Source organism: Oncorhynchus keta, chromosome 33 (assembly GCF_023373465.1).
Source record: "Oncorhynchus keta strain PuntledgeMale-10-30-2019 chromosome 33, Oket_V2, whole genome shotgun sequence".
Lineage (NCBI taxonomy): Eukaryota > Metazoa > Chordata > Actinopteri > Salmoniformes > Salmonidae > Oncorhynchus > Oncorhynchus keta.
The window spans coordinates 4223464-4247048 of record NC_068453.1 but is presented as its reverse complement, the minus strand read 5'-3'; the positions used below and the strand labels follow the sequence as shown (position 1 = coordinate 4247048).

Below are 23585 nucleotides of genomic sequence, written 5' to 3'. Positions count from 1 at the left end.
TTCATGGTGATACATTTTTTTTTTTATCAATAGGCCTAATGGACACATGCTCACACTCAAGACACTTTCGATAGACTTAAAGGGGCAATCTGTAGTTGCTACATCCATTTTTGGACTTTATATATATATATATATATATATATATATATATATATATCCATTGATTCTTGAAGAATATAAATGCCTCATGAGCTTAGTTCAACTGTCACACTCCATGAGAACCCAAAATAGAAGCTTGTTTTTCTCTAATATTTGTAAACATTATAAATGTAAACAAACAATGTATAGCCTCATAACATGGTTAAAACAATCATTTTGATATCATGGATGGTCAGTCCTTGCATCCATAGCTCGGTTTCTGAGTGGTTGCATTTCTCCAGGCCCATCCCCTCCGCTTTTTTACCAAAACAAAGGAGGGGCATCCGTTTTGTTATTGTTTGATCTGTGGATTTGCCCTTTAAACAGCTGCATATTATCAATATATCAAAGTGTCGCCAACAAAAAGGTAAACAATAGGCCTTTAGCAAATGCAGCATATGGCATTCATTTTCCACATGTAAATAGCACTTTTCATTAGTGCTCAAAGCATGACATTCCATGATGGCAGCATGTATTTTTTTTGACTCGAATCAATGAGCATAATCAGCAGTCCATGACAACAAAATCACTTTGGTTTTGAATGTAAAGATATCATTTAATCGTATTATTATATGAAGTATAAAGCGATGGGTTAAAAGATGCCTACATAACCAACCCATAAAGTAAAATTTAACATCCATATATGGCCAGCTATGTAAACTTTAACACTGATTTATCCTGCAATAGATAGTCGTTCAATTGATAACATACATTTTTGTCTTCTTCAACTGCCTCTTAAGGAGAAAGTAATCTGGGTCAAACTGAACATGTCAATGTTGATTTGGTGTTAATAGCTTGAACGGTGTAGAGCAGTAGCAAATAGAAATACTTCCCATTCAAACCAATGGAGCTTTTATGAACATTTAAAATGGTTATACTTAAAAACAAATACATGTTATCAAAATTCTGAATGCAAGCAATCTAAATTGGGTCAGTTTGAACATCTCAACGTTTGGTTGGTTGGTGAAAGAGGAGATGTGTCACGCCCTGGCCATAGAGAGGCTTTTATTCTCTATTTTGGTTAGGCCAGGGTGTGACTAGGGTGGGCATTCTATGTTCCTTTTTCTATGTTTTTGTATTTCTTTGTTTTTGGCCGGGTATGGTTCTCAATCAGGGATAGCTGTCTATGGTTGTCTCTGATTGAGAACCATACTTAGGTAGCCCACATGGGTTTTGTGGGTAGTTGCTTTCTGTTTTGTACCTGACGGAGCTGTTTCGGTTGTTACTTTGTATTTAGTGTTCAGTTTTATTTAATAAATGACAAACATGTGCTGCGCTTTGGTCCTCACCTTCTTCCACCAACGGCCATTACAAGATGGTTATAGATTATCACATTTTTAAATAATTTTTAACCAAGCCTAGGGGCCATTTTTTGCTACTGAAATGCATTGGGAGCTAATTTAAATATTATTGTAGTTCAAAAAGTATAAATTAAATCAAATATTTTCTCAAGCAATCTAAGTTGGGTCAGTCTGGACATTTGGAAGTGTTGATAGCTTAAATCTTTTTAAGCTCTAGAGTGAGCTGAAGAAATATAATCATAACTAGATGGTGATTTTCCATGAACATTTTTGTGACTTGTTCAGCTCTTTGAAAGTATTTTTGTAGCATAGGATACAGTGTTGCCAACTAATTTTCAGGTTAAGTTGCTAGAGGCAGGTTGATTTGTTGCTAAATGATGTTGTGATGTCATTGCGTGATAACGTAAAACTGTGTCATTAAGTTGAATACACAATAACGTTACTCAAATTGATTGGCCAGCTTGGCAAAAAATATGATTTGACATTTGTTCAGGTACAGACTCCCACTCTTTTTTTGTACATCTGGCCGTACAATTTTGACTGAGACGTGTTGATTGATGTTGTAAATTCTGTTCAAGATCAAACATTCGTGAGCAACTATATTCATTGGGGTTGGCTCGTCGAACCCGTACTGTTGCTGCAGTCAGCCAACAATGATTTGCAATTTGCTGAAATTGCTGCTGGCCTGCTGCTGCCTGTGCACGAGCTGAGCGCCTGCTGCTGATGTCACTCACAACACATTTTTTCAGCCAGACACATGTGTTGTGACTGAGTGTGTGACAGAGAACATCGTTTTTGTGTCATTTATAGGGAAATTGCGTGCATTTTAGCATTTGAGTCACTTTTCAAAAGATGCTAAAAAAAACCTCCAAATACATTTCTAAAAGTAGCTAAATTTGTTGCTAGGTGCTGTTTGAAAAAAAAGTTGCCAGGGTAGTCTGAAGTTCTTAAATCTTGTTGGCATCACTGATTTGGAGAGCAATGGAGTTACTGTTGGTGGGTTATCTTGTATATAGTTATAATTGATACAATTTTAAAAAAAATCATTTTTGTTAGGATAGCCTGAACTTGTAAAAGTTGTTTTGGTGCCTGTAGCTTGAACGGTTCAAGAATAAAGATTCTAAGACATTTTATACACTTTTTAAATGGTTATAGTTCAAAAAGTGTATATATAGCATTCTAAATATTTTGACAAAAAATCTAAGGTCAGTCTGAACATCTTAACATTGGTTTGGTGTTGCTAGCTTAAGTAGTGAAAATAGTATATAAAATAGTATATTAAAAAAAATGTAACTTTTTATTTAACTAGGCAAGTCAGTTAAGAACAAATTCTTATTTACAATGACGGCCTACTTGTAAAGCCCCCCGCCAAGCCAAACCCTCCCCTAACCCGGACGACGCTGGGCCAATTGTGCGCCGCCCTATGGTATAAGATCACTTTCTGAGTCAAAATATATTTTTACCTGACTTAAAAAACCAATGCCTATGAAACATTAACCAATTAAAAACAGTTATTTAGCAACAAGGTTTGTGCCATTGGCTATAAGCCCAATACATTATCAGAGCATATTAGCTGTGCTTGATTTGCCCTACCAATGCGTTTTTTTCTCATTTTGAAATTATATATTTTTTTAAACGTTATGCGATCACACTTGTAATAGATAACAGGCTCACCGTCCCTCCGCTCTCCCTCTCTCCACTAAGAAAAGGGGGCACAGTCTTCTAGCTGATGGCAAAATTACAGTTGCACTGCATTATCTGCATGTAGCCTTGCTAAGGTATATAGCCTGTCTTTTACTGTTTTATTTACTTACCTATTGTTCACCTAATACCTTTTTTTACACAATTGGTTAGAGCCTGTAAGTAAGCATTTCATTGTTGTATTCGGTGCACGTGACAAACTTTGATTTGATTATCTCTGCCTCAATATTAATAAAAACACTAACAACGCAAGCTTATCGGAACACGTTGCCGTATAAACTCAGCAAAAAAAGAAACTTCCCTTTTTCAGGACCCTGTCTTTCAAAGCTCATTCGTAAAAATCCAAATAACTTCACAGATCTTCATTGTACTGACTCTGAAAAACACAAAGAAAGATGCCCAGGGTCCCTGCTCATCTGCGTGAACGTGCTTTAGGCATGCTGCAAGGAGGCATGAGGACTGCAGATGTGGCCAGGGCAATAAATTGCTATGTCCATACTGTGAGATGCCTAACACAGCGCTACAGCGAGACTGGACGGACAGCTGATCATCCTCGCAGTGGCAGACCACGTATAACAACACCTGCACAGGATCGTTTTTTCCGAACATCACACCTGCGGGACAGGTACAGGATGGAAACAACAAATTCTCGAGTTACACCAGGAACGTACAATTCCTACATCAGTGCTCTGACTTTCTACAATAGGCTGAGAGAGGCTGAACTGAGGGCTCGTAGGCCTGTTGTAAGGCTGGTCCTCACCAGACATCACAGGCAACAACGTCGCCTATGGGCAAAAACCCACCGTCGCTGGACCAGACAGGACTGGCAAAAAGTCCTCTTCACTGAGGAGTTGCAGTTTTGTCTCACCAGGGGTGATGGTCGGAATCGCGTTTATCGGAAAGAATGAGTGTTACACCGAGGCCTGTACTCTGGAGCGGGATCGATTTGGAGGTGGAGGGTCCATCATGGTCTGGGGCGGTGTGTCACAGCATCATAGGACTGAGCTTGTTGTCATTGCAGGCAATCTCAACGATGTGCCTTACAGGGAAGACATCCTCCTCCCTCATGTGGTACCCTTCCTGCAGGCTCATCCTGACATGACCCTCCAGCATGACAATGCCACCAGCATTGCTGCTTGTTCTGTGTGTGCAAGACATGAATGTCAGTGTTCTGCAAGACATGAATGTCAGTGTTCTGCCATGGCCAGCAAAGAGCCCGGATCTCCATCCCATTGGGCACGTCTGGGACCTGTTGGATCGGAGGGTGAGGGCTAGGACCATTCCCCCCAGAAATGTCCGGGAACTTGCAGGTGCCTTGGTGGAAGAGTGGGGTAACATCTCACAGCAAGAACTGGCAAATCTGGTGCAGTCCACGAGGAGGAGATGCACTGCAGTACTTAATGCAGCTGGTTGCCACAACAGATACAATTTGTTACTTTGATTTTGACCACTCCCCTTTGTTCAGGGACACATTATGACATTTCTATTAGTCACATGTCTGTGGAACTTGTTCAGTTTGTCTCAGTTGTTGAATCTTATGTTCATACCAATATTTACACATGTTAAGTCTTTTTTGATTAGTTTACATTGCAGTTGCAATGCTGGTTGTAGTGACTTTTTATGGCTTATACAAGTGTTGAACAAAGTGTTGACAGTGCTAAATAACAACTTAAACATGAACTTACTCTCTCTCTAGGCATAATTTGAAAACTTTTGAAATCTCACAGTATCAACTTTGCTATGCATTCAAGGCTTCTTTTTAAAGTCTATGGTTCGAGGAAAAGGTGCATATCTTAGCTATCTAATTGGCCAGGGGTAGGCCTATAGGGCTGCTGAATCAAGTGCACCTATGGATACCAATGCATTTGAGTGTGCAAAAAAGGGCCATCAAATCTTTTTTTTTCTTTTTTTATCAAAAGTTCTGCACCTGGCGCCCTTTTTTGCACACTCAAATGCATTGGTATCCATAGCAACAGCTCCGTTTCGACTGCTGAATGATGAGACATGAGAGAGATGTTAGTTGGCGTTAGCTACCTACTTTTTGTCACTCAACTCCAACAAACAGCTGTAACTTTGATTGGTAGCAGATCATTTTGTTCTGATTCCAGATCTGAATAGCAGAGCAGTAGACAAATGTCATACCAAAGACAGTACAGTATGAAGATATGCAGAAACTGCTTCTCCAATAGAAATCCCCATTCACGCTTGTAGGGATGTCATAGCGACATTAGCTAGCTAAGCTCAAGCGCAGAAACACGTTATTGGATCTAACTGTCCTCTCGGGCCAAACTGCGCATGTTCAGGCCGTCAAATCAAAGGCACTCGTTCAATACAAAGTTGTTTTTGACGAAAATGAAAACGTTGCCTTCAGCAAGCACATCTAATAAATATAGTTGCAAGCAGCAATGTTGGGGGTTCAACCTGTTGGCCCACTGTGCCACCATCAGCAAAAATTGGACACAACGCCCAAGGATGAGGTACTTCTGTACTCCTTAGCACGTTTGGCAAATATCAGAACTCAAAATCAACCAGATCATGCAATATGCTTTTGATGTCATTTAGATGTTTTTTTTTTATGATATTGACTACATTACGCATATTCTTCTCCTGAACCGCTGGACCCAGTCTCCTTTTCACCTCATTTAACACCTGATTTACTTCACAAAAGGCACATCTCAATAGGTGGTCCAGGTATGTCATGACATAGCACAAGTGGGGGGTGGACCTTTCCTCTTTAGTTCTCTATTACTCCTCTATTGTTCCTCAAGCAAGGGGGGAGGCCGATGACATCACGGATTCCCATCAGACCAAATCTTTGAATGCCTTACTCTTTGAAGTTTGAAGTTGTTTAAATAACACTATTTTGCTCAAAGCATATTTTTTTTACCCTTTAGTGTAAACAACCAATCCAATGGTACAACCAATGGTAAAGTTTCAGTCACCAAATTGTTGCCATTGGTACACCACATTTATGGTGGATGAGATTTTGATGTTTTATTGATGTAATTGAACTGATAACTTGCATACAACCACAAAATAATATAAGGATGAAACGTACTTTTCTCCAAAAAATCTCCTCCAGAATTCGCCGGCGTCTGCTTTGGTGATGCGGAACGTGTTACCCTGGAACTGACCCCCAGGAAAGATGGCCTTGATCTCTGCCAGGATGTGGCTGAAGATGAGTGAGAGCTTGGTCAGGTTACGCCTGTCAGTAGAGACAGAGAAGGAGAGATGAGTAACCCTGTAAAATATTAACATGAGTAACCTTGTCTGAGACTTGAACCCTGGAAAGTCAAACTTACATGGTAATATTATGAATACATAATAATGACCAAATAATCAATTCTGTGCTGGCCTATTACTAGGTTGTAACTCATTGCATTGAATTCTTAATACAGAAAGTAAATACCCAAAAGTACCCATTGTTTCTACACAATATCTCAGAAAATAATATATATGGAAAGGTGACTCGGAATACACAATGTATTCCATGGAAAGATAACTGGGAATATGGCTGAATATAAACAGTGTAGTTATTCCCTCCGCAAGGCAATCAAACAAGTGAAATGTCGGTAAAGGGACAAAGTGGAGTCACAATTCAATGGCTCAGACACGAGATGTATGTGGCAGGGTCTACAGGCAATTACGAACTACAAAAAGAAAACCAGCAATGTCACGGACACCGTCTTGCTTCCAGACAAACTAAAACACCCTCTTTGCCCTCTTTGAGGATAATACAGTGCTACTGACGCAGCCCACTACCAAGGACTGTGGGCCCTCCTTCTCTGTGGCAGACGTGAGTAAGACATTTAAACATGTTAACCGTAGCAAGGCTGTTGGCACAGACGGCATCCCTAGCCTTGTCCTCAAAGCATGCGCAGACCAGCTGCCTGGTGTGTTTACGGACATATTCAATCACTCCTTATCCCAGTCTGCTGTCCCGCATGCTTGAAGATGGCCACCATTGTTCCTGTACCCAAGATAGCAAAGGTAACTGAACTAAATGACTATAGCCCCTTTAGCACTCACTTCTGTCATCATGATGTGCTTTGAGAGACTAATCAAGGATCGTATCACCTCTATCTTCCCTGACACCCTAGACCCATGTCAACTGAAAAAGTGTGTGCGAGCAAGGAGGCCTACAAACCTGACTCAGTTACGCCAGCTCTGTCAGGAGAAATGAGCTTGTGGAAGGCTACCCGAAACGTTTGACCCAAGTTAAACAATTTAAAGGCAATGCTATTAAATACTAATTGAGTGTATGTAAACTTCTGACCCACTGGGAATGTGATGACAGAAAAAAAAGCTGAAATCATTCTCTCTACTATTATTCTGATATTTCACATTCTTAAAATAAAGTGTTGATTCTAACTGACCTAAAACAGGGATTTTTTTGTGGGATTAAATGTCAGGAATGTGGAAAAACTGAGTTTAAATGTAATTGGCTAAGGTGTATGTAAACTTCTGACTTCAACTGTATGTTGTGTAAGGTGCTGTAAAAGCGAATTCTTTGCTCGTTGTCTCAGCTAAAGCTGGAAAAAGCTAACATGATCACAGATAGTGCTGCTGCAAAATTTGTTGTTTGTTTTGTTTTATATTTCATTTATATTATTTGTCTGCCGCAATCTGTGAATGTGGAATGTCTTGTATGTGTTGATTGAAAAACAAGAACTTTAAATAAAATTGGTGCATCTTTCCCCCCATATCCCATTCAGTTCGCTTTATTTTTTATAAGATATTACAATTGATCTTTCTTGAATAAGTTCCTCCATTTCTTTTTGATTTTCCTCTAACTTATTCTGTGCCTCTATGCTACAGTTTTATAACTATCTGTTCAGTTAGTCCATTTCCTTTGTTAATACGGTCTCTTTTGACCTAAAGTGCTTTTGTTTTAGAGATGAGTACAGAATGGCATGACCTCTAAAGACACATTTAAGTGTCTTATACAGTAAGGGGATCTGTTGTTCCTACGTTGTCGGAAAAAGTCAGTTATGGGTTATTCTGTCCTAGTTATAAACAAGTCATCTATATATCTATATCATCTAACAGGTTTTGATTACATTTCTAATATCCTCGCACACGTGGAAATTCTGTAAGAGTAATGTATATGCCAATTATTTGATGACCCCGACCTCATTTTGTCCTCTATGAACACTTTTTAAACTTTTGGTGACGGCGAGAATGACAAAAGAAGATGACTAGCTTGATTGAGCCTCTGCTATGTATATCTAACTAGGTCATTATATTTAAGCCTCCATATAGCCACTAGTTCTATTATATCCATGACATTCATGATTTCCTTAAGTGCATGAGGGTGATAGTTTAATGTGATTTCCTTTACGGTCCATTGAGGTATTTAAAACCATATTATAATCTCCCACCATAATAATAGTATTGTATTGCTTGTAGGGTTGATACATTATTTATTTTCAAAAACGTGTGGATCATCATTATTCAGACCGTATAGGTTAATAAGCAATATCTGTTTATGGTCCAATAACATATTTAAAATCATCCATCTACCTTGAGGATCTGTTGGACAATTTGCACATTTGGATCAAAATTATTGTTAATGAATATCCTCACCCCTTTTGAGTTTCTTTGCCCATGGGAGAAATATATTTCACCCCCCAGTCCTTTTTCCACACAACTTAATCTAAAATTGTTGAATGAGTTTCCTGTAAACAATAGATATCAGATTCCTTCTCTTTTAATCCAAGTAAATACTGGTCATCTTTTCTTATTATCTGCTCAGCCATTACAATTATAACTGACTATACTTTCACTATTTACCATAATGAGATTCAAGTTTCTAATCTATTTATCATAATATATGTTTGTAAACTTACCATTAAAAAGTACCATAGTGATTGAGTGTCCATATAGCTGTACCATGATATTAGCAAACAGTTAGTGTGATTCATCCTATATTGTCCCTAAAGTCATTACCCCATAGCAACAGATGTGGGACACACACACACACACACACACACACACACACACACACACACACACACACACACACACACACACACACACACACACACACACACACATTCACACTCAACCCGTATCCCCCAAAAACAACCACAAGCTCAGCTGTTCAACGGTTCCATCTACGAGCCCAACTCAAGAAAAGGCTTGATGTGCGAATGCATATACAGCTGCAGCTGTTTAAGAAGGCCTGCAAAGTTTAGCAAAAATTGGGAAATTTGATTAACCAATGTGAAGTCCTCGCCATGCGTTACTGCAGCTAGTGTTGCCAGCACTGCCACTACCTGGGTGGCAGTGCCTTGTATATTCCTTGTATATTATGCTCTCCCATCAGGGGGCTTTGGCTTTGTAGGACCAACCCTGCCAGGCAGGCTCAGAATCTTGAGGGGGCAGTACTGCTTTAGTCGGCCTCTGACCACATTCATCTTTCTGATTTGGCTGCATATAGGCTACTTACAGTTGGCCCATAAAACAGATAAGGACTTCTCCTTAGTGTATGGGTCTCTCAGGTGGGTGTCTAGGGTATAGGGTTGGGGACCATTCTATCATGATAGGACAATAAAAAAAATACAAAAGTGTATCCCATATCTGAACAAAATTGAAAGCTCTCTCTCATAACCCCTGCTTGCAGACACACATGGGGTCTGGGATTTGCAACCATAATCCTTTTTCACTCACTTAACTCCGCAATAATCCAAACACAAAACCACACACCCCACCTACACCCACTCATACCGACATAGTGTGCCTTCTATGTATCAATTGTTGTATTTGATGGTTTTCCTATATATTTTGACATTACAATCCCTACCATGGATAGTATTGGGTGTTCCATTATTCAACTCCTCTATGGGAACTTTGTAATACAGTGGGGCAAAAAAGTATTTAGTCAGCCCCCAGCATGACAATGATCCCAAACACACCGCCCGGGCAACGAAGGAGTGGCTTCTGGCCTAGCCAGTCTCCAGATCTCAACCCCATAGAAAATCTTTGGAGGGAGTTGAAAGTCCATGTTGCCCAGCAACAGCCCAAAAACATCACTGCTCTAGAGGAGATCTGCATGGAGGAATGGGCCAAAATACCAGCAACAGTGTGTGAAAACCTTGTGAAGACTTACAGAAAACGTTTGACCTCTGTCATTGCCAACAAAGGGTATATATAACTTTTGTTATTGACCAAATACTTATTTTCCACCATAATTTGCAAATAAATTCATAAAAAATCCTACAATGTGATTTTCAGGATTTTTTTTCTCATTGTCTGTCATAGTTGAAGTGTACCTATGATGAAAATTACAGGCCTCTCATCTTTTTAAGTGGGAGAACTTGCACAATTGGTGGCTGACTAAATACTTTTTTGCCCCACTGTATTTCAAATAGCCATGGAGTGGTCTTGGTGTCTAGGAACATGTGGTTATCAATATACAGTTTATCGACTATGAGAGCTACACGTTTCTATTTGAATCTATTATGAACATAAAACTCTGCGACGTTCTGCAATTTCCTTCGGGAACTGATCATTCATCCCTATTTTCGTTCCAGCAAGTCGTTTACCCAGGCTTTTAACCTTTTATCATGGAAGAATGCAAATTTGTAAACGATTGGGCTCTCATATCTCTGTCCTCTGTCCGAAACGGTGTACACGTTCGAGGATCTTCACCCTCTTTTTCTTTGATACCAGAAAGTACCAGATTTTCACTCATAGATCTAGTCTGTATGTCAAGTAAGGCTTCTCTCAGAAACATGCTCTCCTTTTTAAGTTTATTAACTTCCAAATTTCAATCATATTGACTGTACCTTTTAGCTTGTTTGTTTCCTTCTCCATTGTCACAGCTGTCTCTTTCCTTACTACACAAGCTGGGCATCATTCACAAGTCATTCACAAGTGATACTATATCATTCACAAGTGATACTACATCATTCACAAGTGATACTATATCATTCACAAGGGATACTACATCATTCACAGGGGATACTACAGCATTCACAGGGGATACTACATCATTCGCAAGGGATACAATATCATTCACAAGTGATACTAGAACATTCACAAGGGATACTACATCATTCACAAGGGATACTACATCATTCACAAGGGATACTACATCATTCACAAGGGATACTACATCATTCATTCACAAGTAATACAATATCATTCACAAGTGATTCTATATCATTCACAAGTGATAGGCTAATATTGTCACCCGTCAGACCATTCTTAATTGAATGTTGTCTTTACATATACTAAATAATAAATGTGAGATTCGTTTTGATTTAGAATGGACCATTTTCATGCACCTGTCTCTGAGCAGGGGCATAAATACACACTTAAATAGTGAATGGAGGATGCTCTTCCTGTTGTTCATTTTGATGACAGCCAGGTAGGCTATACTCCTGTTGTGAAGAGAAGCAATGTGCTTAATATTAGGAATGTTGAGAAATAAATATAGTAGGCCTAGCCTGTAGAAAGCTGATGGGACCCTCCTCTTTTTATTAGCAGCCATCACTGTTTTCACACAATTTTATAGCATATCCTACAGAAATGATGCGCAAATTGGGCTTATAGGAACACGTATTTAAATCCATGCATTAACCAGATATGAGGAGCTGTCTCTCGCTGTGCAACAGGTGATCCTATTCTGCTCAAACTCTGAATGCCAGGGCTCTCAAGTGTTTGATAAGAATCTCGATGGATTTGCATTGATGTCAGAGTAATTAGAGGGACAATAGAGCATTGAGTACCAGGCCATTTCTGACTGGAGGCTAGCAAGTTTGGAAGCCTAGTCACATGGAATTTGACTGCGGTCATGACTCATAACAGCCCTAGTCCCACCTGCCCAATTAGCTTTCAGAGTCAAATCACATTGACCTGGGTTGTACAGATCAAGCTCAAAGTTCTCCTCTGTCTGAGAGTCAGAGGAGGTTAAAAGTTAAGTCGATACAAGACAACGCTTTACCATCACTGTCGCGGTCACACCTGCGTTGGTGTAGCTTAACAGTCGATGTGATATTTTCCTGCTTTCCTGTCACCTGTGAGACGACACTACCCAGTCTCTGTGACTAGCATGTTCCCAACGAGGTCACTGCGACATACATTCCCCCCCATGATAACAGGGGCTGGAACTCAATCAAACATGGCACAGCAATGTTTACACAGTGACTTTATTTACAAATGACTGTCCATGCACACACTTTCTCTTTCTGAAAATTGTAATATGATACCAGCCACAGCAAATACACATTTGACATCCAAAGTGCATGGACACCTTTCCAGAAACAAGTCTCTCACCGTTGCCGCCTGCTATAGACCACCCTCTGCCCCCAGCTGTGCCCTGGACACCCCACGTGAACTGATTGCCCCCCCATCTATCTTCAGAGCTCTTGCTGCTAGGCGACCTAAACTGGAACATGCTTAAACACCCCAGCCATCCTACAATCTAAGCTTGATGCCCTCAATCTCACACAAATTATCAATGAACCTACCAGATACAACCCCAAATCTGTAAACATGGGCATAAACATTTATTTCACCTTTTTACATTTATTTCACCTTTATTTAACCAGGTAGGCTAGTTGAGAACAAGTTCTCATTTGCAACTGCGACCTGGCCAAGATAAAGCATAGCAATTCGACACATACAACAACACAGAGTTAGACATGGAATAAACAAAACATACAGTCAATAATACAGTAGAACAAAATAAAACAAAAGGTCTATATACAGTGAGTGCAAATGAGGTAAGATAAGGGAGTTAAGGCAATAAATAGGCCATGGTGACAAAGTAATTACAATATAGCAATTAAACACTGGCATGGTAGATGTGCAGAAGATGAATGTGCAAGTAGAGATACTGGGTTGCAAAGGAGCAAGATAAATAAATAAATACAGTACGGGGATGAGGTAGGTAGATAGATGGGCTTTTTACAGATGGGCTATGTACAGGTGCAGTGATCTGTGAGCTGCTCTGACAGCTGGTGCTTAAAGCTAGTGAGAGAGATACGAGTCTCCAGCTTCAGAGATTTATGCAGTTCGTTCCAGTCATCCTAACCAACTTGCCCTCCAAATAAACCTCTGCTGTCTTCAACCAAGATCTCAGCGATCACTGCCTCATTGCCTGCATCCGTAATGGGTCTGCGGTTAAACGACCATCCCTCATCACTGTCAAACGCTCCCTAGAACACTTCAGCGAGCAGGCCTTTCTAATCGACCTGGCCGGGGTATCATGGAATGACATTGACCTCATCCCGTCAGTAGAGGATTCCTGGTTATTCTTTAAAAGTGCCTTCCTCACCATCTTAAATAGGCATGCCCCATTCAAAAAATGTTGAACCAGGAACAGATATAGCCCTTGGATCTCTCCAGACCTGACTGCCATTGACCAGCACAAAAACATCCTGTGGCATACTGCATTAGCATTGAATAACTCCCCTGATATGCAACTTTTCAGGGAAGTTAGGAACCAATATACACAAGCAGTTAGGAAAGCTAAGGCTAGCTTTCGCAAACAGAAATTTGCATCATGTGGCACAAACTAAAAAAATGGCTGGGACAATGTAGTCCATGGAGAACAAGAGCACCTCCTCCCAGCTATCCACTGAACTTAGGCTAGGAAACATTGTCACCACCGATAAATCCATGATAATTGAGAATTTCAAAAAGCACTTTTCTACGGCTGGCCATGCTTTCCACCTGGCTACCCTTGCCTCGGTCAACTGCCCTGCACCCCCCACAACAACTGGCACAAGCCTCCCCAATTTGTCCTTCACCCAAATCCAGATAGCTAATGTTCTGAAAGAAATGCAAAATCTGGACCCCTACAAATCAGCCGGGCCAGACAATCTCAACCCTCTCTTTCTAAAATTATCTGCTAAAATTGTTGCAACCCCTATTACTAGCCTGTTCAAACTCTTTCATATCATATGAGATCCCAAAAGATTGGAAAGCTGCTGCGGTCATCGAGACACTCTAGACCCAAACTGCTACAGACCTATATCTATCCTACCCTGCCTTTCTAAGGTCTCCGAAGGGCGAGTTAACAAACAGATCACCAAACATTTTGAATCCCACCGTACATTCTCCACTATGCAATCTGGCTTCCGAGCTGGTCATGGGTGCACCTCAGCCATGCTCAAGGTCCTAAACGATATCCAGCCATATTCATCGACCTGGCCAAGGCTTTCGACTCTGTCAATCACCACATTCTTATCGGCAGACTCAACAGCCTTGGTTTTTCAAATGACTGCCTCACCTGGTTCACCAACGACTTCTCTGATAGAGTTCAGTGTGTCAAATCGGAGGGCCTGTTGTCCGGACATCTGGAAGTCTCTATGGGGGGTTCAATTCTCGGGCAGACAGGGTTCAATTCTCGGGAAGACCCTCTATGCAGACGACACCATTCTGAATAAATCTGGCCCTTCTTTGGACACAGTGTTAACAAACCTCCAGATGAGCGTCAATGCCACACAACTCTCCTTCCGTGGCCTCCAACTGCTCTTAAATTCAAGTAAAACTATGCTCTTCAACTGATCGCTGCCCGCACCTGCCCGCGCGTCCAGCATCACTACTCTGGACGGTTCTGACCTAGAATATGTGGACAACTACAATTACCAGGGTGTCTGATTCGAGTGTAAACTCTCCTTCCAGACTCACATTAAGCATCTACAATCCAAAATTAAATCTAGAATCGGCTTACTATTTCGCAACAAAGCATCCTTCACTCATGCTGCCAAACATACCCTCGTAAAACTGACTATCCAACCGATCCTTGACTTCGGCAATGTCATTTACAAAATAGCCTCCAACACTCTACTCAACAAATTGGATGCAGTCTATCACAGTGCCATCTGTTTTTTCACTCAAGCCCCATATACAGTGAGGGAAAAAAGTATTTGATCCCCTGCTGATTTTGTACATTTGTCCACTGACAAAGAAATGATCAGTCTATCATTTTAATGGTAGGTTTATTTGAACAGTGAGAGACAGAATAACAACAACAAAAATCCAACAAGGGTTTTGCCACCAAGTACTAAGTCATGTTTTGCAGAGGGGTCAAATACTTATTTCCCTCATTAAAATGCTAATCGATTTCTAACATTTTTGACATGCATTTCTCTGGATTTTTTTGTTGTTATTCTGTCTCTCACTGTTCAAATAAACCTACCATTAAAATTGGTGGTCCTTCTGTAGCTCAGTTGGTAGAGCATGGCGCTTGTAACGCCAGGGTAGTGGGTTCGATTCCCGGGACCACCCATACGTAGAATGTATGCACACATGACTGTAAGTCGCTTTGGATAAAAGCGTCTGCTAAATGGCATATATATATATTATTATATATATATTATATATATTAATTGCCCACTTTGTCAGTGGGCAAACGTACAAAATCAGCAGGGGATCAAATACTTATTTCCCCTCACTGTACTACCCACCACTGCGACCTGTACGCTCTCGTTGGCTGGCCCTCGCTTCATACTCGTCGCCAAACCCACCATAGTTATTTTCCACCATAATTTGCAAATAAATTCCTTAAAAATCCTACAATGTGATTTTCTGGATTTTTTTTCTCATTTTGTCTGGCATAGTTGAAGTGTACCTATGATGAAAATTACAGGCCTCTCTCATCTTTTTAAGTGGGAGAACTTGCACAATTGGTGGCTTGACTAAATACTTTTTTGCCCCACTGTAATAAATATTAAGCAAGTTTGAAAGAGGGAGAAATGGAAACAAGAGGAGCCCACCTTCAATGGGTTTTTTTTAATCTCCATTGTCTGCCTGGACCATTGGACCATTAATGGGGGTATGAAGAGGAAATCCCTGGGTTCTCTCTTGCTGCAAACAATACACCTCCACCAGACCAGACGAATACACTCCCTCTCTCAGTGATACTGTGCCACATGGATAACTCATAGATACACCTTGAAATAAGTCTTACCCTTGCATTTTAGGGAAATCCAGCCCCCAGTACAAATGGGCATTATCATCAACAGTGTATTATTGGTGGGCAGATCAGGCATTTCAGATGTCCATCATTGTGGAGTTCTGACAACATTAATAAATCTGGGTGATTACGGACACATGGCAACACAATATGTTCACCCATTTCCGTCTCGTGCAAATAACTTGCTCTCAGATGCTCAGAGCATATCAAGAAATGTGCAAATCCTTTCAACATATTCATCCACACACCAATGTTTTGTCTAAAAAACAATGCCCTCATTTTGGTCACGACCGTGTCACAGTAAATAAAACGTTGAATACAAACACATCCCAAATACTAACTGTCAAATTCTGCAACAACCACAACAACATGACTATCACTTGGCAAGACGGCTTAATCAATCACATTGAAACAAAATGGGGCTAGTTTGCTTATGTGTGTGTTTGTATTAAAGCTATTTGTGCCAAACCATGCTAAATGCCATCCTAATTGAAGATGTGGAGAAGGTAGGATGGTCCCCAAGGGCGATGGACGGATGGATGGATGGATGGATGATGCTGGCTGCCCCACAGCTCCCTGTCCAACACTCACCATATGTTTGACATTTCAAGCTCATTACATAAGCTGTGACAGAGAGTGCAACTATGAAAGACATGCTTGGGACTGCTCACTGTATGCCTTCTTAGACATTGGTTGTCGTTTCATTTGCTTCTCCATTCATTAACACAAAAGGGGAAGACATGTCATAAACACTACATGCTCATGGCTTTATTGATTCAATAACTGAATACTGTCCAAATGTAATCAGGAGTGCTCTCGATACTGTCTTGAGAGGCAATTGGATAGAGCAGGGATCATCAACTAGATTCAGCCGCAGGCCAATTTATTTTCCTGAGCAGATGGTCAGGGGGCCGGAGCATAATTATAAATCATTTGTAGACTGCAAATTGACCGTAAGAAGCCCAAACATATATGATTGGCTAAAACATAATTATTTCAAACCTTGCTTACTTACATTTGTACACTCAGATCTGTTTCAGCTGTCCCTGTGCTTGTCTCCACCCCCATCTCCCCATTATCCCCTGGGTACTTATACATGTGTTCTCTGTTTGTCTGTTGCCAGTTCGTCTTGTTTGTCAAGTCAACCAGCCTTTGTGTCTCAGCTCCTGCTTTTCCCAGTCTCTCTTTTCTCACCCTCCTGGTTTTGACCCTTGCCTGTCCTGTCTCTGAGCCCACCTTCCTGACCACTCTGCCTGCCCCTGACTCTGACTGCCGTCCTGTACCTTTGCCCCACTACTCTGGATTACCGACCCCTGCCTGCCTTGACCTGTCATTTGCCTGCCCCTGTTGCTGTAATAAACATTGTTACTTCAACAGTCTGCATTTGGGTCTTACCTTAAAAACCTGACAGCTCCTTTTTAAAAGAGTGTATCTAGAACCTAAAAGGGATTCTTCGCTTGTCACCATAAGATAACCCTTATGATAACATTTTGGTTCCAGATAGAACCCGTTTGGGTTCCATGTAGGACCCTTTCCACAGAGGGCTCTACATGTAACCCAAAAGGGTTCTACCTGGAAACAAAAAGGGTTCTCCTATGGGGAAATCCGAAGAACCCGTTAGGAACAACTTTTGGAACAGTGTACACATTCACGTCTCTCTATTATGCAAGGGAATACTTGGAAACAAAATCACTTGGAGCTGATCTCCTGGTATTTTTACAGTCTTTTATGACCAACAATGAAAGAGAACTTGAGGGGCTCAAATAAAACACAGTTGGGGAACCCTTGTAAACAGGATATTTGATTTGATTTATTAGGATCCCTATTAGCTGATGCCAATGGAGACAGCTAGCTATAAGATGGAAGAGAGTTCCATGCACTCATGGCTCTGTATAATACTGTACGTTTCCTTGAATTTGTTCTGGTCCTGGGGACTGTGAAAAGACCCCTGGTGGCATGTCTAGTGGGGTTAGTGTGTGTGTCAGAGCTGTATGTAAGTTGACTGTGCAAATTTGGAATTTCCAACACATGAATGTTTCTTTAAAAAAAAACAAGAAGTGATGTAGTAAGTCTTTCCTCAACTCTTAGCCAAGAGAGACTGGTATGCATAGTTTTAATATTAGCCCTCTGAGTACAATGAAGAGCAAGACGTGCCACTTTGTTCTGGGCCAGCTGCAGCTTAACTAGCTCTTTCTTTGCAGCACTTGACCATATGACAGGACAATAAACCAAGATAAGACTAAACTAGAGCCTGCATGACTTGTTTTGTGAAGTGTGGTGCCAAAAAAGCAGAGCATCTCTTTACTATGCACAGACATCACCCCATCTTTACAACCATTGAATCTATATGTTTTTACCATGACAGTTTACAATCAAAGTTAACACCAAGTAATTTAGTCTCCTCAACTTGTTCAACAGCCACACCATTCATTACCAGATTCAGCTGAGGTCTAGAATTTAGAGACTGATTTTCTACCAAATACAATGCTCTTAGTTTTAGAGATGTTTAGGACCAGTTTATTACTGGCCACCCATTTCCAAACTGACTGCAACTTCTTGTTAAGGGTCAATAATTTCAAAGGTTGTACTGAAAACTAACAGTCATTTGTGTCAGTGCAGTGCAGGTTCAGTGCCCTTCTCTATAAGCATATTGAAAGACTGTTGTTCATTTGTTTACAGAGAAGTAGCATTGTATTTCATCAAACACAATTTTGCTAAGAGCTGGCAGCCAGCTGATAGATCTGCTGTTAGAACCAGTAAAGGCTGCATTACCATTCTTGGGTAAAGGAATTACATTGGCTTCCCTCCAGGCCTAAGGACAAATACTTTCCTCTAGGCTCAGATTAAAGATAGGACAGATAGCTGACTCTATAGGCACTCCGACCATCCTCAGTAGCTTTCCATCTAAGATGTCAATGGCAGGAGGTTTGTCATTATTGATCGATAACAATACTTTTTGCACCTCTCCCACACTAACTTAACAAAATTCTAACTTGCAATGCAGTTTTTCATTACTAGTTTTTTTTCATACATGAGTACGACTGCTTACTGTTTGTTGTTGGCATTTCCTGCCTAAGTTTGCCCACTTTGCCAATGATGTAATCATTACAATAATTGGCAACATCAAATGGTTTTGCGATGAATAAGCCGTCTGATTGGATGAAAGATGGAGTTGATTTTGTCTTTCTGTCCATAAATTAATTTAAAGTATTCTAAAGTTTTTTCAATCAATCTTTTTATCATTGATCTTGGCTTCATAATAGAGCTCCTCTTTTTTTGTTGAGTTTAGTCGCATAATTTGTCAATTTGCAGTATGTCAACCAGTCAGATGTGCAGCCAGAATAATTAGCCACTCCTTTTGCCCATCACCTTCAACTATACAGTTTTTAAATTGCTCATCAATCAATTGAGCCGTAACGGTTCTAGTCAGTTTCTTAACAGGTGCATGTTTACCAAAAATTTGAAGAAAGAAATGAATGAATTCATCAAGTGCAGCATCTGGATTCTCCTTATTAATCACATCACACCAACAAATATTTTCAACATCATCCACATAAGGGTCACAGCTAAATATTTTGTATGACCTCATACACTATTTTAGGCTGAGCTTTTGGAACTTTCCTGGATGTAGCCACTATATTGTGATCACTGCATCCAACGGGTGTGGATACAGCTTTAGAACAAAGTTCTACAGTATTAGTAAAAATGTGATCGGTGGATGATCTTGTTCCTGTAGTGTTTGTAAACACCCTGGTAGGTTGATTAATAACCTGAACCAGATTACAGACACTGGCTACAGTGAGAAGTTTCCTCTTGAGCGGATAGTTTGATGAAAACCAGTCAATATTCATGTCACCAAGAAAGTAGACCTCGGTTTAAATCACACACCCTATCAAGCATTTCACACATATTATTTAGATACTGACTGTTAGCTGTCGGGACCCAGTTGCGAACCCAGGTCTCCGGTGTGAGAAACAGTCACTTAGCAACCTGAGCCACGAATAGTCGGCAGAACACAGAAGATGAGGCAGAAACAGCAGTACTTGAGACGGTGTTTTAATAAAGTAAAGAGGAAAGTTCTTCAGGCAAAAATATGAATCCACAACGTCAAAAGTAATTCCAAGAGAACAAAGGTAATCCTCCAAGTCAAAAAGGTAAATCCACAAGGTGGTAGGTACAGCAGAAAAAAAAACTCAAAAGATACCAAAACAGAGTACCACAAGAGGGCGCAACAAATGTTCACAGCATCACTGGGGCTGGGTGCTAACATTCAAACACAGAGCAAAGAACTGAGGAAAACTAAGGGTTTAAATACAATCAAGGGAAACGAGGCACAGGTGCAAATAATAACTGGGAACAAGAGAAAACAAAAGGGTCAAAAAGCACAATGGGGGCATCTAGTGACCAAAACCGGAACAACCCTGGCCAAATCCTGACAGTTAGCACTTGGTGGCATATAGCAACACCCCAAAAGAAAAGGCTCTAGATGTGCCAGGTGAACCTGCAACCACAACACTTCAATAACACTTGACATAAGATCTTCTCTAAGCATTACAGGGATATGGCTCTGAGTATATACAGCCACACCTCCCCCATAACTATTCCTGTCTCTTTAGATGTTATATCCTTGTATTGCTACTGCTGTATCATCAAAGTAACTATCTAAGTGAGTCTCAAAAATGGCTAATATATGAATGTTATCTGATGTTAACAAGTTATTGATTTCATTAAACTTATTTCTAAGGCTACATATACAGTGGGGCAAAAAAGTATTTAGTCAGCCACCAATTGTGCAAGTTCTCCCACTTAAAAAGATGAGAGAGGCCTGTAATTGACATCATAGGTACACTTCAACTATGACAGACAAAATGAGGGGAAAAAAATCCTGAAAATCACATTGTAGGATTTGTAATTAATTTATTTCCAAATTATGCAGATAGCACGGTTAGCCAATGTGCGGGAGCACTGGTTGGTCGGGCCAATTGAGGTAGTATGTACAAGAATGTATAGTTAAAGCAACTAAATAAATAAGATAAACAGAGAGTAGCAGCAGCATAAAAGAGGGGTTGGGGGAAGGGGGCTCACAATGCAAATAGTCCGGGTAACCATTCAGGAGTCAAATAGTCCGGGTAACCGGTTCAGGAGTCTTATGGCTTGGGGGTAAAAACTGTTGAGAAGCCTTTTTGTCCTAGACTTGGCACTCCGGTACCGCTTGCCATGCGGTAGTAGAGAGAACAGTCTATGACTGGGGTGGCTGGGGTCTTTGACAATTTTTAGGGCATTCCTCTGACACCGCCTGGTATAGAGGTCCTGGATGGCAGGCAGCTTTGCCCCAGTGATGTACTGGACTGTACGCACTACCATCTGAAGTGCCTTGCGGTCGGAGGCCAAGCAATTGCCGTACCAGGCAGTGATGCCACCAGTCAGGATGCTCTCGATGTTGCAGCTGTAGAACCTTTTGAGGATCTCAGGACCCATGCCAAATCTTTTTAGTTTCCTGGTGTGTGTAAGTGTGTGTGTGTGCTGTGGGGTTGAAGCTACAAACCCATAGGCTTGGCTCTCTCATCCCTTCCAGGCTTCTGGGAGGGAGGGTGGACAATGAGCCTGTCATAGCGGATGTAAGCAATGTCCCCATGCGCTCTAGAAGCTTTGATGGCTGAGATAAGTTCTCTCCTCTCCCGGCACACAGCTTCAGGATATATGTTCCTCTCAAATTATTGGCTCTTTCCAGAACAGCTACCTTGTCCTTGAACCTCAGGAACTTGGCCACTATCAGCCAGGGCCTATCACCTGGGCCGGTGGTGGGTTTTCCAGTCCTGTGGGCTTGCTCCACCTCAATCTTCCTGTGGTCTCTTCAGTTCTCCGAGATCATTTCCCTCACTTTGTCCTCAGAGTCCATCCAGGTCTCGTGGAGATTCTGCAATTCCGTCCACAACCATGTTATTCCACCTTGATTATCCCTTGAGATAATCTGATTTCTCCACCATTGTTATCATGGACTCACATACAGAACTGATGTCCTCTCTCAATGACTTTACAGATTGCTGTCATCTTTCCGTTCTCCTGTTTAAACTCATTGATATGACCCTGGGAGAACTGCATTCTGTTCTTCAGGTCCTGGACCTCTCTGGTCAGGTCGTCCATTCTTTTATTAGTTGACTCCATCAGTATTTAAACAAAACACGATGTTGTGATCTTGTTGTTGTAACAACTGCTTGTAGAACTATTTTTGTTTGTTTAAAATATCCTTCACCTGTGATCGAGAGACCCCACTGTCCTCAACGGTACTCTCCCCAGCTTTGGTCTTTGTCATGGTAACAATGTAGGTTACGCTGTTACTCCTCGCAGTTCCAGACAGGGCAGGTCACAAGGAAGATTGAAAACAACAACAAACAGCAGGGATCTCGACAGCCACAAGCCAGAGATAGTCCACGGTCCCACCACAAAACCCTGCAGCTTGATAGGCAGCGTCGCGGGATCCAAACTCAAAAGGTAGCTAGCTCGTAACCAAACTTTTTCAATAGACTTTCAAAACTTCCCAAAACAACAAACCGAGCTCTCCCTCGTTCAGCGGTCAACAGGAAGTGACGACAGTTGTGACACAAAGACATGGGTGAGAGAGAATTGTGAATGAGAGAATATCAATGTGAATGAAGAAACAAGGCCTTTATATATGAATAATTAATGAGAAGTCACTACGCCACCACAGCAATTAGCTATCTGCGGGGTTGTGCATGGTTTAATCATTTCTGTATCAGATATACTTCAAGGGCCTCTGTCAGTTGTTTTGGTCAATGTGAACATGAACTTAAGATGAATAAATACATGGTTGTTAGGTTAGGTGACCCCACTTAGCTTGAGAGAAAGAGAGTGTAAGAGAAAAACATGGCTACTGTTTTCGCAACGAAGAGGAGAATGCCAGTATTCATCGTGTGTGGCCATGTTGAATTTTACCCCCAAATTATAAGGACCCAGAAAACACGGGGCTGTCATATTGCAGACCTCCGACTAAAGAGGATGAGACAATGATGTATTTATTGGGAGTCAGATGAATGACAACAAATGACAATTGTTATACAAATTTTTTTAAAAAGGTCCATCTTTTCATGTATGCTAATCTAACAATAGTTGACTAGACTTGTACTTTTGACAGAAATAAATCGGATAATGATGTAGGTCATATACCATTTTCAGCGATGTTCATGCGTCTCATTATGTTCCCAGCCTTTCCTAAAAAGCTGATGCTAATGCTAACAAGCCCCATATTGTTGGGTTGTCCGGGTGCATACCTCCAATCCGCTGCATTCATATTTTATTTTACTTTAATAAAAGCAAAGTATCCCTTCAAGAGCCACCCACACAGAAATATAGAATCTACAAATGTGGCAGGTTCAAGCGAGTCATGGCTCGACTCGTCACTCAAGTATAAAGGACTTGGACTCAAACACGAGGGACTTAGGACTCGACTCGGACCTGAGGTTTAGTGACTTGACTACATCACTGCTTACAGTAGC

The 23585-nt window shown here is 40.9% G+C and overlaps 1 protein-coding gene and 1 long non-coding RNA gene across 4 annotated transcripts in view; both read right to left on the bottom strand.

Moving 5' to 3' along the window:
• Positions 1-23585, bottom strand: part of LOC118366069 (uncharacterized) — a 232255-nt gene that overhangs the window by 168789 nt on the left and 39881 nt on the right. The gene's annotated exons all lie outside the window — the stretch shown is intronic.
• Positions 1-23585, bottom strand: part of cblb (Cbl proto-oncogene B, E3 ubiquitin protein ligase) — a 146441-nt gene that overhangs the window by 89533 nt on the left and 33323 nt on the right. For both annotated transcript variants that reach the window (XM_035748412.2, XM_035748411.2), the window contains one exon: positions 6199-6345. In XM_035748412.2, coding sequence (XP_035604305.1) covers positions 6199-6345 — 147 coding nt within the window. The remainder of the gene's footprint in view (positions 1-6198; positions 6346-23585) is intronic.